This window comes from Cordyceps javanica, chromosome 5 (genome assembly GCF_051103115.1).
Source record: "Cordyceps javanica chromosome 5, complete sequence".
In the NCBI taxonomy this organism is placed as follows: domain Eukaryota; kingdom Fungi; phylum Ascomycota; class Sordariomycetes; order Hypocreales; family Cordycipitaceae; genus Cordyceps; species Cordyceps javanica.
The window spans coordinates 1352101-1370175 of NC_139299.1; the positions used below are offsets into that span (position 1 = coordinate 1352101).

Genomic DNA, 18075 nt, shown 5'->3' on the forward strand with positions numbered 1-18075 from the left:
CACCTGCGGTGCGCTGTGCTCGATGTCGAGTGCGGCTATGCCCTGGCCCTGTTTTGGTGTCGCCCGAAATTCTTAGCCAACGTCTGTTCATATTTTACCTGTTTTTTTCCCCAACTTATTTCCTATCCATGGATAGATGACCAACCCCAGTGATAATTTCTGCAGCATAGTCTTCTTCAAGATCAGCTGCGTTTTTTCTCATGATTTTCTCGTCATCAACGTCGTTATCGTCGGGTTCCAGATCGTCGTCTTCCTCGTCGATAGGCTCGTCTTCGTCGGCATCAGCTTGGTCGTCATCAAATTCCTCCTCCATCTGGCTCTGCGTCATGGAAGCGGCGAGGCGGCTTTCGAGCTCGTCGACCGAGGCTTGAGAGATGTAGCTATCTCCGAGGCGCTCGTCCATCTCATCGTCTTCGCCATCCGTATATTCGCTGCCCTCGTCGACTTCCTCTTCAATGTCATCGCTGTCACTGGCAGAGAATTCATCTAGCTCAAGGGGCGTGTCCCTCCAGTATTTGAAATCGGTATAATCCTCTCCACCGCCCATGATGAGGGTGGAAACGGAAGGGAAGTAGTGGTCGACGACCTCATTGATATGCACGTAGCTCATCTTTAGTTTGTTCAAGCTGAGAAGATCAAGAGAGACTTCTGAGTTGGAGTTGATGGTGAAGATGCGGTTTCGTGGAACATCAACAGTTCGATACGAGATCTGATCTGTCAATCGATTACCAAAGCCAGCATAGAAGGGGGTTCCTTCGGGACCATATAAGTTGGCAATATCGCGAAGCGTAGCCATCTTGAAGACGTGCGGCTTGCGGAGGTAAACCTCGCGGCGCAAAGCTGCCATCGTTCGGTCTGGGGACAGAATTGTAGGGCCGTGGGGCATCCTGCAGCCCTCTTGGACAATATTATTGAGGTACGCTCTCGTGGTGTCGGCTTGTCCGACGGAGCGACTTGTGAGATACATGATGTTGTATCCGTTGAGAGCAATATCGCTGTAGAGCTTGGCAATGCCAGCATGCGTCCAATCGCGGCCAATCATGTTCAAGACCTGGCCTAGGGCGTCGGATTTGGTGATGGTCCCGTCAATGTCAGAGATGACGACTGGGGTGTCGTGTTTCCAAAGGTACATGTTGGCGGTGCAGGTGGCACGGTTGACGGTGAAGCTCATTGGGTTCTCACCCGACTTCAACCCGAGCTTCTTGAGCTGGTCGCTAGTCAAGCGGAGAGTCTTGGCATAGTTGCGGTTCGGGTTACCGACACCGGCGTCGGCCGGGGTGCGGGGAGGTGTTGCAAGGCCAGCTGGGCCAGCGTCAGACTCGGAGCGGCGATGTGTGGGAGCACGAGGGGAGCTGGTCATATCGCTGCCGTCACTCTGATAACCGGGGTCTGAGACTGCATCAGCCGCCACGCCATGGCGATGCGCTTGCAAGGAAGACTCGATAGTCTTGTTCATGGCAGCCTTTTTGGCGCTCTCGCTGCTGTAAATCCACAGATTGCCTTCCTCATCGAAGCCAAAGAGGGCGCCGATATCGTAGTTGCCGTCCAACTCTTCGGAGAGAATCTTCCTGGCCTGTATCTCGGCGCGGAGCATCTCCTCTTCGCTACTTCGGAAGCCGGTCATGTCCAGCATGAGATCGCCAGTCTCGGTGACTTGGCTGGGAATATTGGCCGCAGAAAGCCCGCGAGACAGTGTCATGGCGCGGTCGAGGGCTTCCTGAATGTTGACCGGGGCAGGGCTTTGGGATCGTTCGGAGCTCGGTTCGCCCGCCTCGCTGGTAGATTGGCCGACGGCGCGAGCAGAATGGCGCAAGGCATTGTCGCTGTGAGGACGGGCCAGCGCGGCAGACCAATCACCGGAAGCAGGTCTGGGGTTGGAAAGGTTGAGGGGAGACGACGCCGGGGTAGGGTATCCTGTAGTAGATGTTGAGCAAAACCCTCGGACATGTGCAAGGGTGCAGAGCTTACCATTTTCACCTAGCTGAGCATCTGAGCCCCGACGACCGTCAATATCGTCGGCATCTAGCTCAAACTGATCGGGAACGCCGAGTTGGGAGACGGACTCGTCGGGTCCAAGGGGAGGACTGCTGGCTGGTGAGACGAGAGGGGAGGTCTGCATAGACTCGGGGATGGTCTCTGTGGTTTCAAAGACGAAGAAGGCTTCGCCACCTTCGCCGAGTTTCATGGAATATTCTTGCTTGGAGCCATTGACTCGAAACTCAACCTTTTTCTCATAAGGGCGCAGCAAGGAAAACTTGCCGAAGCGAACGTGGAAGGGCGAGCAAGCAAGGGTGCCATCGTGATGCTCAACAACGATGACGTCGATGGCACCGCTGAGGGTGGCGGGGTTGATCGAGTTCCATGCCGTCGAGACCGAGTCGCTGATATTACGCACGTACTGCATGGTAGGAAGCTGCCGTTGCGGCGCCGTGGAAAAGGTTGGGTATGTGCCTGGGTTGCGAGGCGGGCGCGGAGAGGTTGCGGCGACAACGGGGAAAGCGAACGGCGTGTGCCAGCCACGAAAGTCGTGATGCAGTTTGCGCAGTGGCGGATTCGAGCGTGTAACGGGTGCGAGATTGGGATCTCGTGAGGGTGACGAATGAACGGACAAGGAAAAGAGAACCGTTGGCAAGGTAGGTAGTTAGGTAGCTGGCAAGTAGGTACTAGGTAGGTAGGTTTGAAGAGGTGGGCGGTCACGGCTTGGCTGCGTAGGTAGGTAGTGATGACGGGTCGTCGCAGGTGGCAGGGCAGGGTGCGGCGGGTGGTGGCGGGGGAGCTCAAGACTCAAGGGAAGCGGGTTTATGAGTGCAGGGAGGTTGATTTGATATGAGAATGAAACAATTGAAGAGCGACTGCAACGCTGCAAAGACGGAACTAGGGCTGAACGGGATGAGAGGAAGATGTAGAAAAGAGGGAAAAGAAAATGTGAGAAAATGATGCCGAGGACAGAACGAGTTTGGGGGTCGAAAGAGTTGTTGAGCGGCGTCTTGGCAAGGCAACATGCTGAGTAGCCATGCATGGTCATGGCTTGTGGTTCAAGATCAGAAGCACATGATTGTTCCTCTTTTTTTTTTTTTTCTTCTCTTTCTTTTTTTCTTTTTTTTTTCGGGCTCGAGGCACAGGCACAGCCGCAGGCACAAGTAGAGGCGCAGAACAGCGCATTTATTACAGGGAGTCGGCCATGTGGCTGCAGGTGGTGCTGGACACTGGCAACTGGGGCCGCCAGGTGATGCGCCTACTCAGTAAAAGGCTGATGCAGCAAAACGCCAGGGGGGTGTTGGGGCTGGGATTGATCGAGAACGACGTTGAGACTTGCTACCTGGCCAAATTACCTACTCAGTGGCCACCTTTCTGCGTAGAGTGAAGAGCCCGAAATATGAAAAAGAGATGAAGATGAAACTGAGAATGAAGAGAAAAAAAAGAAAAAAAGAGATGAAAGGCATCACAGCTTGGTTGTGCGATGTTTATGCATTTTAGACCCCAGCATATTTCATCCCAAGTTTCCTACAATCGTTTCACTCACCTGGAGACCGATGAAACCCAGTACGCCCTTGCAAGGGCTTACCTAGATGTTCTTAAGCAGATTCCCACCAAAACTTTTACATTATTGCCAAGTTGCTTGCTACCAGTAGGTACCTCGGTAGGCAGCTTTGCATTGTTGCTGCTCAGTATAGGTGGCCCCGACGACCCTTGCATTTTGATGCCTAGCCTAGGTACAGGCAGATGCTGTCCAACTTAACTAGCGCCTATAATACCGGACGATTACTAGGCCTGCCCTCAGGGCTATAGTAGTTGATAACAACGACCAGCCCTCTTACTACCTATTAGTAGTAGTAATAAAGAATTTACTCAGTAGTATAATATTTACTCACTGCCCTCAAACTTGTCCACCAGCCAGTAACAGTGCAAGTACCCAACGCTTCCGCCTCGAGCCGCGGCCCAGCTGTCCTGTGCTTTTTCCGCCTCTTTTTTTTTCTGTGCCCCATTTCTCTTCTCTCAACTCCGGACATTTCATCTCTTCAAACGCCGGCGACCAGGGCCTAATTACCGGCTCTGATCCCATGGGAATGAGCACTACTTACTCGCAAGCTGCCTCGTGAAAGCTTGGCACTGTTTTTACTACTCGCACAGTCGCAGTGTCATGCTTCTTCCTTGGCGTGCCATGTCTGTTCGGTAACTGCGTCGTACGTTGTAGCAACTCGTACTGTCGCAAACGGGCATGGCATTGAGCACATGGGCCGGCTCGACCATTCGCACCAACAGTCGGTCCTGCTGTGCTGTTGAGGCAATGCAGCCTCCCAACTGCATTCTTGATTATTGTAGTGGACACTCGTCCATGGCAGGGCATTCCGTCGGGGAACTGGGCCGAACCTGGAGATGGCGTTCAAGCGCTAAAAAAGGACTGGCTGTATCGGCAACTTCTACTCCGTGCTGCAGGTTTCTTTGTTATAATTCTTTTTCTCCTAATTCTTTTTTTTTTTTCGCGCCGGCTCATATTCCCCGCCCGACTTGTGACGAAGAAGCCAAGCATGATGACAAGATGCCTGGGCTACCTGGCTACGTACTCCGTAGCTGTTTCTCATTGCTTAGTTCTTACATGAGCACTCTAATTGCTGGTACAAGACCGACTTTTATCCACTGCCATGCATTGATGGGATGGCTGACTATTCCTCAAGATGGATAGTCTCCTGGTGCAGATACCCCATCAATTTGGTCTCAATATTCTGGCAGTAGCAACCCGCTTGACCTGGCTGCATCATGCAACAGTAACATCATGTCTTCTACTGGAAACCTGCCAGACCTCGTTGCCTCACTACCAGCCACACATGTGACATCAGCTACACACTAGCCACATGCCCAAATCCGTGCTACTGGTAGTGGCCACAATTAACGGCCTTGTTCAACAGCATACTTACGCAATCGCCGCCAAACGGTGCAATGCCCTAAGTAACGACTGGGCAAAGATCTTTACTACACGTTGATGATGCACCCCAGCCACTCGAGACAGAAGCCTCACGGTCGTGCAACAGCCGATCACCACCTTTTTTTGTTAGTCCGGTTCGGTCTGGTGAACAAAAAAAAAAGCAGTCTCCACCGCGCGTGCCGGCTCAGTACCTTTTCAGGGCCCTCTACTTACTTATTACTGAAGTGATGGGTACTTAGGTACTCCGTACTTGTTAGCACGCTTGTCCAGGTCGCCCGTTGACAGTGGCTTGTAGTAGACTCGCGTATCTCCGCACTGTCCTTCCACTGCCTTTTCACGTCATCTACACAGTGTGCAGAGCACTTCTTTCGCACTCCTTCACGCTCACCCGTGCGCCTCCAGATCCGCCCACCCAATCATCTAGTCGAATTTGGCGGAACCTTTACTCAAGCCATTCATCTATCTGCCTTTTGCTTCACCTGCTCCTCACCACAACCACCGTCACTTTTTCGCTGCCACCACCGAGACCGCATCTCCAAAAGAGCCTCCAGCGCCCCGTTCGCTGCTGCTCGTATGTCCTGGTCGCCGCGAAAATGGTCTGGCAGTTTCTGGCATGGACTGCCGGCACTTTCTTTCTCGTCTTTTTTTGCTATCTTCTCCGCCCGCTCGAGTACTTCCCCATAACCTTCTTCACTGTCATTGCCGCCGGCTTCATCATTTTTGATCCCCGAGAATGGCTGCTGCAGAGTTACTTCGAGGCGCATGAGTTCTTGCTTCACGTGCCTATCAATGACTTTCTGGAACAGTATTTTCACACATTTGTCACCGTCGTCTCCGGTCTCTGGTTCGTTGCCCTCACCGACTCCCTTCGCTGCTGTGCAACTCCCCTGCGCCGTCCCTTCTAACCTCGTCACGTCGCGTGCTCACAGGCTTATCCACCGAACCTTGCAAACTTTGCTCAAGCCAGTCTCGGAGCTTGTCAACATACTCGGCGTCGACATTCCTGAGCCACCTGATGTGTGCCTGGCTGGCATCCGCTCCGATGCTGCTACCCTTAGCTGGGGTCGCCCGCCCAGCAACAAACCTGTACAGAAATATACCATACAAGTCAACGGTGTTAACGGTCAGTCTCTCTGTGGCGAACTCGTACCACTTCGTCGCGCAGCTACACGTATCAATGGCAACTAACGCCCGGCTACCCCCAGCTCCAGTCGGCGACTCTCCTGGAAATGAAATAGCCATCACCGTTACTGGCCTAAGACCGAATCACTACTACAATGTTCGAGTCGTTGCTGTGGCGCCCAACAACTTTCAATCATCGAGTCCCGCTATGCGCCTGCGTACATTCGGAAAGGACGGCAAGCCGCAACTTGGTAACGCCCGCCTGCCCACCAATTTCTCTCCCGATGAGCACCGCCACGGGTCTACCGACGATGGCGAGGACTCAGACTCCCCATCGGGGCCCCTTCCTTCACTCGAGTCCGCTCCTGTGCTCGACGGCGCCATTTCTGTCGTTCGCGATACCAACGGTTCACTGACGAGCCAGCGACGAAACACCATCAACCGGCGTCATTCTCCCTCCGTCGCAAGCTCTGACCGACCGCATCTCAAGCATCAGGGCTCCGATGAACCTGATGTGTCTCTGGATGAGCTGAATAAGCGATTCGAGAACATCAGGAAGGAAATTGACGACACCCTCGCCCAATACATAAAGGACGAGGCCGAATCTAAACTACAAGAGGATGAGTTGAAAAGGGAAAAGGAACGCAAACGCCTGATACTGAAAGAGAAGGAAGAGCAAACCGCGCAGCTCAAAACACAGGTTCGAACTACGATGGAGCAGATGCGCGCAGCTGAGAAAGAACGCGCCAAGAAGGAGCAGTGCTTGAGAGATAAGGAGGCCAAGAAAACCAAGGCCAAGGACAATGTGACAAAGCTGGAAGTCGAGATTGAGCGTATGAAGAACGATCGAAAGAAGTTTCAGGTGCAAAAATCCGATCTTTCTCAAAAGCGAGACAAGCAAGTCCGCTCTCTCGACCAGGCCAATAGGGAGCTTCAAGACAAATGTGCCGAGTTAGAGTCGGAACTCAAAGAAAAGGGGAAGCAGCTGCAGGACCTCAAGGCCGCCCGCGAATTGTTGCCTGGTGCTGATGACCAGCAATGGAAAGACGAAGATATCCGTCTTGCAGATGAGTGGGACACCAAGCAGCGCGAGATTCATGCCCTTTTGGTAAGCGAGATGAGAATGGCTCGTGACTTCGACCAGCAAATACAGGCGCTCACGGAACAAGTCGCCATTGCGCTGCACCAGCAACAAGCCTACTATCAGCCGACAGGCTCCGGCGCCCCGGAATTTGACAGTTCTGTTCCTATTCAGCAAAAGCGGTTGAGTGCGAATGGTGCCTCTCTTCGTGAGCAGGGCAGCCCGTCACCGCATCCCCTTCCCACATCCGAGGCGGGATATCCACCACCGGCCGGATTTGTCCACACGCCTTTTCCACCCAGATTGTTCATGGATGAACCAGATCCATCGGATGGGCCTCATACAGAAGCCGAGTTTAAGATTGCTGCCGGCCCTCTGAGCCCGTTGGCCCAGACACTGCTACCTTCCAACATATTTGACGAGCTGGAGGATCAGAATGAACAATCCGCGGGCGGCTCGTACATTCGTGAGTCTATCGGTATCACCGAAGATGCTCCGCAGTCTCCCGCTTCGTCAAGCCCGTCGTATCGCGCATTCTCCAGCCCTCATGGGTCAAATCACAATTTGCCCTATTCTCCGTACGAGTCTGCTGACAGGAACTCGCTGAACCCACGCCAAACGCAAAACTCTCCTGCCCCAATCAGCCATAGATTTAGTGGCCTTCTATCTACGTTTCAACGTACTAGGGGCACCAAAAATATTGACGAAGGTCCTCCTATCGGCAGCCTCAAACCCGGCCAGAGCCAGTCGTTTCCTCGTGTAGCAGAAGAATTCGACGGCAGCGAATCTCGCCGCCGGCTCAACCTTCCTTGGGTCGGCCGTAGCTCGACCGGCCCCGAAGGTACGATTGGGGGTCATTTTTCACTAGTCGGCAGAAGATTGAATCCAATGAAGTCTCCCAACGGCTTGGATAGAGATTCAGATTCGCGACCTGCCTCCATTGCCTCTGCAGATGTTCCTCGGCCGTCAACTGACAGCGGCTCTATTTGGGGACAACCGAGTGACGGTGCAGTGCCTAAGAACAGACTTTGGCAGGCCGCCGATGGCCGCTGGCCGTCGCGCAGCAACTCGAGGCGACCTTCCATTCATGGCACCGGCAGTGTATTAACGACTACGCTTGCATCTGCTGACGATGAGATTCTCGACGAGTACGACCTGCGACAGACATCTGCCAGCCAGGTAGGTGTTATTGGATCGGGCCACCCAACAACCGCCAGGTTTGTGAACCAGAGGCTCAACCCGAACGCACCTACATTCATGGGCAACTTCTTTAGGAAGGATAGGTCCAAGTCTCGGGATGCAACCCCGAGTCTTGAGCTGCCGACAAACACCGACGACTCGCCGTCCGAGTCTAGAGTCTCCCGCGACACCCAGTCTATCCACACGCAAACCTCAGTGTCTGTTTCAGAATCTCACGAGTCACTGACACTGGACGGGAGTGTGTCGAATGCACCTTCCGACTTGAACTCGGTGTCTGGCTCGCTCCCCAAGGACGCAGAGAACAAGGTCAAGAAGCTCTTCCGCAAGGGTAGCTCTGGCAAGTTTAGCTTGTCTTCGCGCCTGGGCAAAGATTCCGGGCTTTTCAAGAAGGGACCTGGCAGCACAGCCAATTCGGATAAGAACACGTCGGCTGATCAAAGATCCAGCATTGGAGATGTCGATGACGTTGGTGAAGAGATTCAATTTGGTCGAAGCTACGATAGCATGACGAGCAATCCCGCCCTTGGATCCAAGGCATCCAAGGACGGAAGCCAGTCGCGCATCGGGTCCTGGCGTTTCTCCAAGAAGAAGAAGGGCAAAGACATACTGTCGAAGGAAAGCCCGGACATTGACAGAAGAGCGAATGAGGAGTAACAGCAGCTTACTTGAGCATTGGCATTTTGTTTATCATATACAATATAAGCGCACATATATTTACTCTCCCAATGGTGGTCCCTATGTTGTGACACGTCCGCTGTCTTGTTAATACCTAATGAGCATGTGCGATGTTGTAGCGCATGCTAACAAGAGCGAAGCTTCGTTGACGAATGACGAAAAAAGCGGCCAGCACAGGCAGCTGAGTAGAATGATCCATGCAGGAAGCAATAGCAGGCTGAGTTGTTACCGACTGTCAAGTTGAGCACACTGCCATTACTTTATTTTCGATGTTGCTACTCTTCATACCAGAACCGTTCACCTGCTTTGCTCAATTTCTACGGCAATCGTGCGGTTTTGAGCCAACATGAAGTGCACATGCCCCCCCCCCCTCCCTCCCAAAATTATCGTTGCTCTCTTTCAACTTACCCAGACTACACCATGACAAAGAGAAACGTCGAATGTCCTAGCGTATAACCATCCCCTATCCTCTCCGCGTACACCCATCCAATTCCAATAGTGCAGGCGCCCGAGGGGGAGGGGGGTTGCGTATTTGCTTTCATTGGATCCGAACGTAAGGTGACTCGAAGCCGAGAAATCTAAAAGCAACACGGGCAGGCTCATCATGAGCGAAATAGTTCATGGGTCGTGGTTTCCAGAGAACGAAATGGGTAGGGAACAAACAGATGAGAGAAAGAGAGAAAAGGAAGGAAGAAGAATATACTCCTTGCCTGTCTTTGGAGAGAAGGAGAGGGTTCACACGCCCATCTGCTTCAAATATCAGTTGGCGACCCAAAGCGAGCGCGAATTTTCATATGAACGCTTTGTGTGGTCAACGGCCGCACTGGGAATTTTTCTCTTTCTTTCTTTCTTTGTTTCTTTTCTTTGCCAAATATGATATTAGACTTGTTGTTGACGACGACTTGAGTTGGCCAGATTGAGACTGAAATGGCTCTCACCTGGCGGCATTTATCAACGTGCAATTCCTTTCTTGTGTGTGGTGGGTATGATGCAATGTCGAACAGACCCTACACAGATTGCTTCCCAGTGAGTGCAAAGATTTTGGCCCGCAACCTTCCTCCAATGCAGTGACTGCCTGGGAGATGAGACGAAGCTGTTCGAGCAAGACGAGCGCGGATGGGTGAAACTTCGATACTGCAAACCGAGTGGTTCATGTCAGTTCTTCTGGGCAAGGCCGAGCTTCCAACCACAGCAGTGACAAACATCATTTTACAAACAAGACATAGTCACGCCGATAAAAGTAAAACCAGTATGAACATGGAAGACTATATGGTACACTAGGCCACTGTAATACGGTATCTCATACACTTCTATACCCGAGCCTCGCCTTTGCAGACCAATTCCAGCCCCTTCTTCCTCCTATACTTGACAACAAAAGCAGAAAAGACAAATTTTTTAGTGGAAAGGCTTCATCGTGTTTCGCAGACGCTGGTAATCGAAAAGGGCCTCAATGTTGCCGACGGCGCTGATGGCAAGGTCCTTGTCCCACAGATGCTTGTTGGCAAAATCCATCACGTCCTTCTCGGTGATGGAATCGATTCTACGCTCAATCTCGCCAGGGCTCATGCGGCGGCCGGTGGTGATGAGCTGACGACCGACGTCCTCGGCGACGGCAGTCGTGCCGTCGAGGGAGAGGAGGATGGAAGCTTTGAGCTGGGCCTTGGCGCGCTCAACCTCGGCACCGCTGACGTTGGTGCAGAGACGCATCCACTCCTTGATGGTGAAGTGGACAAGGTCATCCACGCGGGTGGTCTTGTCGGTAACGAGGTAGATACCCCAGAGACTAAAGGGGGTAAGTCATCAGTGTGCTGTTCTGCTTGCAGGGGGTTTCGGTTCTTTGCTTACCCAGTATCGCTGTAGCTGGTGGAGAAGCTCATGAAGCTGTTGGCGAGATCGTGGCGGTGGACGAAGCCGCTGAGCTTGCTGCCCTGGTGGGGAGCGTTACCCATGGCCTTGTCATAGTTGCCGACAATAGCCTGGGTCACGAGAGCAGTGAAGTAGTCCTCAGAGTTCCAGCTAACACCCTCGACAGCGAGAGCAATGTTGGCAGTGCCAATGGTATCGTCACGGACACGGACATCAGAGCCAACGAAGTCGGCCTTCTTCTTAGACAACAGGTAAGCCTCGTTCTCGGCTCCCTTGCTGGGGAGACCAGAGAAGTGCTTCTCGGCGAGGTCGACGAGCTTCTCATGAGGGACACCACCAGAGCCGACCAAGACCATGCGCTCGGCAGTATAGTTGTTCTTGATGTAGTTGGTGAGCTCGGTACGGGTGATGTCACGGATGTTCTCGCGGGGCCCGAGGATGGTGCGGCCAAGAGGTTGGCCCTGGAAGGCAGTAGCGTGCAGGTGATCAAAGACAACCTCCTCGATCTGCTTCTCGACCTCCTCAGACTCGCGGAGGATGACGTCGCGCTCGCGCTCGATGGCGGACTCCTCGAGCTTGGAGTTCTGGAGAATATCGGAGAGAATGTCGACGCACTGGGGAACATCAGAGTTGAAAGCCTTGGCGAAGTAGACGGTGTTCTCGCGCTGTGTCACTGTTAGCCGCGGGTCCCGGTGGTCTCATGTACTCAAGTCAGCACTGACCGAGGTGTACGCGTTGAGGTGAGCACCCAGGTTCTCGATCTCGAGCTCCAATTGCTGCTGGGAGCGGCGGGCAGTACCCTGTAGGCGATGTTAGAGTCAATTGGCGGCAACATGCTTCGAGTGGGTAGGTCGAACCTTGAAGGCAAGGTGCTCGAGGAAGTGCGCGGTACCGTTGTTCTCGTTCGTCTCGGCGCGCGAGCCAGCGTCAATCCACATGCCGACCGTGGAAGTCTGGGCCCATGGGGAGTGCTCGGTGGCAACCTATCGGAAAAAGGGTCAGATCCTTGGGCTCAATGGCTATTCGGGGCCAATTGGCCCCTTGTGATTATGCTCACGGTCAGTCCGTTCTTCAGGGTTGTCGTCTGGGTCTTTCCGACGGTGGACGGTGTCGCGAAGCCTCGACGGAGGGGACCGGCGGCCGTCAGGCCGGCACGGTTTCGCAGACCCTGCGAGAGGTTCAAAGCTAACCTGCGTGACGCCATGGGGAGGAGTTGGAAGGGTTGACGTTCGATTGAGTGGTTTGATGAAATCTTTCCACTTGGCTCGGCAAGAAGCTTTACTGTGCTACTTTGTGGCCTGAGGTTCCAGGTTTTCGCCTTAGTCATTCCGACCAGCTCCGAATCCCCCGGCCAATCATGTGCCTTGCTTATCAAGTAAGCGCAAAGCAATTGTGTACAATGCCAGCCGGTTGAGCAGATAAAAAAAAGGTCCAGAGAGCATTGCGAGAAAAATTTCTTGAATTTCTAGAATTTAAGCCACAACGCCTTTATGATTCGAGTGTTGGGCCATGAAAGCATATATCCAATGGTGGTGGTGTCAGGTGCCCAATGCCTGCTGCGGATGTACCTAGAATGCTACATTGGTACCTGAGCAGTCTGGCCCTGCCTTCCATTGCCAACTACACGTGTATCGCTATGTCAATTTCACCAGCATTCTGAGAGCCCAACTGATATCATCCGCGAATAAAATATCAATCATAACTCTCACGCTGAACAGACCATCGTTTTTCTCTCGTTGAAGAGTTGAGAGATGCAAATTCAAGTCCATACCCTGCCGCGCCTAGGTGATGTCACCACAGTGAAGTCAAAAAAGCAATCTATCAGTGCCCTTTTGGAAGTTCCTGAACACTTTATCAACGAAGATTGGCAAGTATATTTGTGGTATAGTACAGATGGAAAGGAGTGGGAGCCCTTGAGACTCGCCAAAGTTGCCGGCGAGGCGACAGCAGTCGATCTAGAGTTGACTAGATCAAACGCACGGCTGCATTTTCAAGCAGAACTCCATGTTGATAATTCCATTCAATTTACTTTAAAATTCCGCCCTGATTCGGACCATCCCTGGGTCTGGGTCAAACAAGAATACGGGATTGAAGACGGCTACATGGTATTGGAGGATGCCGAAGCTACACCTCAAGACTTGAGCGATCTGATCCCCAACCTTTTCTCGGAGTGGTCAACTTCAACTCTCCAGAGCCAAGCACCAGATACAAAACTATGGTCCTTGAAAACGAAAATAGCCCCCAGTTTAGCGGATAAGCCGAGCTTCAAAGATGTCGAAATTGGTACTCCGTTTACGCACTTTCGAAAGTATGTCCTACCAATTGCACAACAAAATCAATTCCAGTTATTGATACAGAAAATAGATGGTTTGCACTAGTCAGAAGTGGCATCCCATGGATAGCTCCCAGAAAGGGGCTTGAACACTTCACGCTCGATAGGGACGCGATACTGTGTTCCTTTGTTGACGCAAAGGGCCGACATTTAGTCTTTCTTGCCATGTCAGGAGTTGATGACGTCTTGGCCTTATTCCGCAGTGCTGATTCGAATATCATAACTCTCCATGTACGTTGAAAAAACGCCACAGGTAGTTGTCTATTAATGATTATAGGCCCGCAACGATGCCCCAGTCGAGCGAGACCTCATGGTCCTCGTTTCATTGGGACACGACGTGGCCAAGGCCATGGCGGCCGTGATATACCATGCCAGGAGTCTTATCTGGAAGTATTCGTTAGCCGAAAACGAACAACGTCTTTTGGATAACAGTAATGGTGTTGAGCCGCAGTGGAGGGAGTTTTGGTATGATGGATTGGGATACTGTGAGCCGATCGGTCCCAATAACGCTGCAATACTGACTGTCGTAGGTACCTGGAATTCTCTGGGGCAGAACCTCACGGAAGAGAAAATCTTGAAAGCCCTTGATGAGCTGGCAGAAAATGGCATCAGCATTTCGAACCTTATCATTGATGATAACTGGCAGTCTATTGATGCGGTGGACCCAAGCGGCGCGCAGCCTGGGTGGCTCGACTTTGAAGCGAACACTGCCGGATTCCCGGGCGGTCTGAGAGGCGCAGTCTCTAATATCCGACGCAAGCACCGGAATATTGAACACATTTTCGTGTGGCATGCTCTGTTAGGTTACTGGGGTGGCATCTCTCCGCACGGCAGGATCGCGCAAAAGTACAAGACGACTCGAGTCCAGCGCGAAGATGACGGCACAGACATGACGGTGATTGCCTACGACGATATATCCAGATTCTACGATGACTTCTACTCGTTCTTGATTCAGGCAGGCGTCGACGGTGTCAAGACGGACGCCCAGTGCGCGCTAGATACGATAGCCAGCGCCTCGGCTCGCCGGGCGCTGATCAACGCGTACCTGGACAAGTGGTCGATTGCGTCGCTCCGGCACTTTGGGACCAACGCCATCTCCTGCATGTCGCAGTTCCCGCAGGCCCTCTTCCACGCCTTCATGCCGCAGATCCGCCCGCCGGTGGTGGCGCGCAACTCGGACGACTACTTCCCGGACGTGCCCTCGTCGCACCGCTGGCACGTGTGGGCGAACGCGCACAACGCCCTCCTCGCGCAGTACCTCAACGTGGTGCCGGACTGGGACATGTTCCAGTCCGCGCACGAGTTTGCCGACTTCCACGCGGCCGCGCGGTGCGTGAGCGGCGGGCCGTTGTACATTACGGACGTGCCGGGGCGGCACAACGTGGCGCTTCTGAAGCGATGCACCGCTCTCACGACCCTGGGCAAGACAATCGTGCTGAGACCTAGCGTCGTTGGTATCGCGCTGGATCCGTACCTGGATTATGATTCCGGGGCGTTGCTCAAGATTGGCAGCTTCCATGGTGAGGACATCCCCTCTGCTTTCTCGGCCACATCTCTCCTTCTCCCCCCCTCCCCCAGTTCCTATTTCTCGCGACTGCTTCGAAATCTACTCTACCATATCGCAATTCAATGCGCTTTTCTCCTTCTCCTTCTTTTCCTTCGGCAGCTAACAGGGCAAAATTCGAATTTGCACAGGCTCCGGAAGCGGCGGCATCTCTATCATGGGCGTGTTCCAGACGTCCGACGCGCGTCACTCGTGCCTGACGCTGCTGTCCGAGTTCCGCGGCATCTCCCGGGCCGCCTCCTACGTGGTGCGGGCCTACACGACCGGCCGCGTGTCGCCGCCCCTGCGATTTGCCGACGACGGCGGCGGCGGCCACGGCCCGTCGCTGCTGGCGACGCCGAGCGGGCCCGGAGGCTACGAGATCTACACGGCGTACGAGCTGGCACGCTTCGCGAGCCGACGGTTCGGCGCGATCTCGGTGGCGAGCCTGGGTCTCGTGGACAAGATGACGGGCTGCGCCGCGATCGAGGCGAGTCGCGTCGAGATGGGTTCCAAGATTTCCGTCACGTCCAAGCTCAAGGCGCTTGGGGTCTTTGGTAAGCATCGATCATAACACAGGAACCGGTGACGTTTGCTGATTCTCTATTTTTTTTTTTTCGTTTTCGAAATAGGTGTTTACATCTCCAGCCTTCCAAACATGACGATTGACGACAACTTTATGGTGACAATATTTGGACACCCGGTCCCGAGGCACACGGTGACTGTATCACCGTCGGCCGACTCGGTCCTCGAGATCGATGTGCAGACCGCATGGAAGGAATTGGGTCTGGACAGCGGTTGGAGCAACGAGCTGGAAGTGACGGTAAACGTACTTGGGATTTAGCTTGTATTATTATGCCCTATCGCTCTACATGTATGTCCGAACCGTTTCCATTTCCACGCCGCTGGGCTTTTCTAGCCCTACCTGGCGTCTAGATCTCCTGCCAAAGAAAAAAAAAACATCGAAGAATATGCGTAGTCTTTGTCCATTTTTTTAACCCCGAATTTGAACCTGTCCGAGCAGGTGTGAGGCCGCCGTCAACAAAACAAAACGCCGTGCCATACAAAATATAATTCAACAAACTGCGGTTACAAAAAAATATGTCTAGTCAAGCTCCACGACGGCGGGTGCCTGGATAGTCTTGCCGCTGAGCTTGTCTAGGCCCTCACCACCCTATTACGTGTTAGTCTGTGTTTACAACCTGGGAAAGGGGAGGAGACAAAGGCAATGGCAACTTACATAGCTAATGAGAGGCGAAACTTCAACGCCACCGTCGGCGACAACGGTAGCACCAGCAGCCTTGGCCCATCTCTCGCCCTGGCCCATAATGTCGGCCCGGCTGGTGTCCTCGTCGTCCTGGCCGGTGCCCTTGGCATTCTTGAGCGGGGAGAACTCATCTTCGCGCTGGACCTCCATGCAGGCAAACTTATCGAGGGGCAGCATGGGAAAGACGTCAAAGACGAACTGCTCAAGCTTGATGCCGTTGGGCTTCTCGGGCTTGACCGTCTCGCCCGTCTCGAGGTCGGTGGAGGGAATCTTCTTGCGGGCGACGTGATGGGGTAGCTTGTGCGCCCACTGGGGGATGGACTCGAGGAAGGCGAATGAATAGTAGTGGTTGACAATGTTGGCGGCGCGGAACTTGAGGACGCCGGGGTGGGAGGGGTCCTCGGCCTCGGCGGTGGCCTTGTCGATCTCGGAGTACTCAACGACGTCGGGCTTACCGTTGCGAGAGAGGATGAGGCCGACCGACTCGGTGGCGTTGCGCTTGCGCACCACTTTGGTGGCAATGTCGACCTTTTGGGCCGCCGAGAAGCCGATGAAGACGGGATCGGCCACCTTGACCAGACAATTGTCGACGCAGTAGGCGTGAATATGTTGGATACCACGCTTACGCATGTCATCGATGACGCCCCAGAGTATGAGGGCCTGGTAAATGCCGCCGTTGCCGTCGGGGGCGACGGCGACCTTACCCTTGCTCTCGAGTAGGATCTTGCCCTCATTGGAGATGCAGGGCAGAACACCCTGCTCAAAGATTTTGACATTGCTTCGATCGAGGCCAAAGTAGTCGTGCTTTTCGAAGAACTCCTCGGTAGGCTGGCGCGTAGGACCGCTGGTCATGACATACCAGGGCACGACGACGGCCTGGGAGCCCGACTTCTTGGCGGCAAGATCCTGGACCTTGCGGATACGCTCGGCTTGGATCTGGAAGAGGGACTTGTGCGAAGGCAGGCCAATGTCGTAGCAGCCCTTGGGAGCAGAGCTGCCAAGACGAGTGCCCTGGCCGCCGGCCATGAGAACGACGGCGACTTGGTTCTTGCCAACCAGGTCGAGGCCCGAGTCATTCCACTGTGTGAGATCTTCGGGCTTCGAGTCGAGGATGCTGGCGGTGGCGGACTCGGGCAAGGGCTCGAGAACAGCAGGCTCGGATCCGTTGTCGGCGGGTTTGAGGGCGCGCTGGGCGTACTCGTTGATGCGGACGGGGTCAAAGCCGGAGAGCTGCTCGACCAGGGTGGCCTTTTCGTCGGTGGTGAGGGTGTCGTAGAAGTTGAAGACGTGGCCCTGCTGGGCGTCTGTGTATTTCTGCTTGAGCTCGGCAACGGCAGCAGGGGCGGGCTCGGTGAGAGTGGCGCCATCGGTACCGTTTGTGCCAATATGCAGCGCTTGCTTGATGGCCTGCATCTTTGCGTTTTGTGTGGTGTAGTATGAAGTTGGGGGAGAGGAGGAGAGGGGGAAGGGGAAGAGAGACTGGAGACGAGGATGAAGTGTGATTAGGGATGAGAGATTGGCGGGATCGGGTCGAAAGAAAGCCCAATGGCGGCTCGTGGATTAGGCGGGAAGATCGGAGCGGCCAAGGTTTGTAGCAAAGAGAAAGGTGAGGCGAGACAAGACAAGACGGCGTGGCAGAAAGACGGTGACGACAGAGGTGGTGGGGGTGGGTTGGCTCGAGACGCTTTTTGCTTGCTTGGCTGAGCTGGCAAAGACAAAAGATGCGAGACGAGAGGTGAAGGTATTAAAGTAACGGGTTAGATAGAGGTTATACAGAGCAATTGAATTGGAATATGGAGGGGGAGAAGGGGGGAACGTGTTGGGGAGGAGAACGGGTGTTGTATATATACGAGCTTGTCGACTACCTACTTACCTCTGTAGGTAGGTAGGGGTAGTTAGTGAGCACTGAGGTAGGTAGCTGGATAGGTTGGTACGCTACAGATTAGTGGTGGCACTGGTGGCACTGGTGGCACGGTTGATGGTTGACGTGTGGCGGGCGGGACAGCCTCGCGTGGGTTTGTCTACAGGTATGGGGAGGTTGACGTCGTTCTGGTCCCACGACGTC

The 18075-nt window shown here is 53.8% G+C and overlaps 5 protein-coding genes across 5 annotated transcripts; 2 read left to right on the top strand and 3 right to left on the bottom strand.

The window, feature by feature from the left end:
- Positions 1–115: 115 nt before the first annotated feature.
- Positions 116–2404, bottom strand: V2A60_007649 (phosphatidate phosphatase PAH1; the record flags this gene model as incomplete). The annotated part of the gene is made up of 2 exons (XM_083258932.1): positions 116–1914; positions 1969–2404. 2 exons carry the CDS (start codon positions 2402–2404, stop codon positions 116–118), a joined length of 2235 nt encoding a protein of 744 aa, XP_083115058.1.
- A 3113-nt stretch (positions 2405–5517) lies between these two features.
- V2A60_007650 (uncharacterized protein) lies at positions 5518–8981 on the top strand (the record flags this gene model as incomplete). Its single annotated transcript, XM_083258933.1, has 3 exons — positions 5518–5768; positions 5854–6047; positions 6130–8981. The coding sequence occupies 3 exons, from the start codon at positions 5518–5520 to the stop codon at positions 8979–8981; spliced, it is 3297 nt and encodes a 1098-aa protein (XP_083115059.1).
- Positions 8982–10397: 1416 nt separating this feature from the next.
- On the bottom strand, positions 10398–12072 carry V2A60_007651 (mitochondrial processing peptidase; the record flags this gene model as incomplete). The annotated part of the gene is made up of 5 exons (XM_083258934.1): positions 10398–10785; positions 10848–11533; positions 11591–11668; positions 11726–11851; positions 11926–12072. 5 exons carry the CDS (start codon positions 12070–12072, stop codon positions 10398–10400), a joined length of 1425 nt encoding a protein of 474 aa, XP_083115060.1.
- A 1293-nt stretch (positions 12073–13365) lies between these two features.
- V2A60_007652 (glycoside hydrolase superfamily) lies at positions 13366–15587 on the top strand (the record flags this gene model as incomplete). Its single annotated transcript, XM_083258935.1, has 5 exons — positions 13366–13431; positions 13478–13685; positions 13731–14720; positions 14896–15300; positions 15376–15587. 5 exons carry the CDS (start codon positions 13366–13368, stop codon positions 15585–15587), a joined length of 1881 nt encoding a protein of 626 aa, XP_083115061.1.
- Positions 15588–15848: 261 nt separating this feature from the next.
- V2A60_007653 (UDP-N-acetylglucosamine diphosphorylase) lies at positions 15849–17423 on the bottom strand (the record flags this gene model as incomplete). Its single annotated transcript, XM_083258936.1, has 2 exons — positions 15849–15917; positions 15984–17423. The coding sequence occupies 2 exons, from the start codon at positions 17421–17423 to the stop codon at positions 15849–15851; spliced, it is 1509 nt and encodes a 502-aa protein (XP_083115062.1).
- Between the last annotated feature and the right edge of the window lie 652 nt (positions 17424–18075).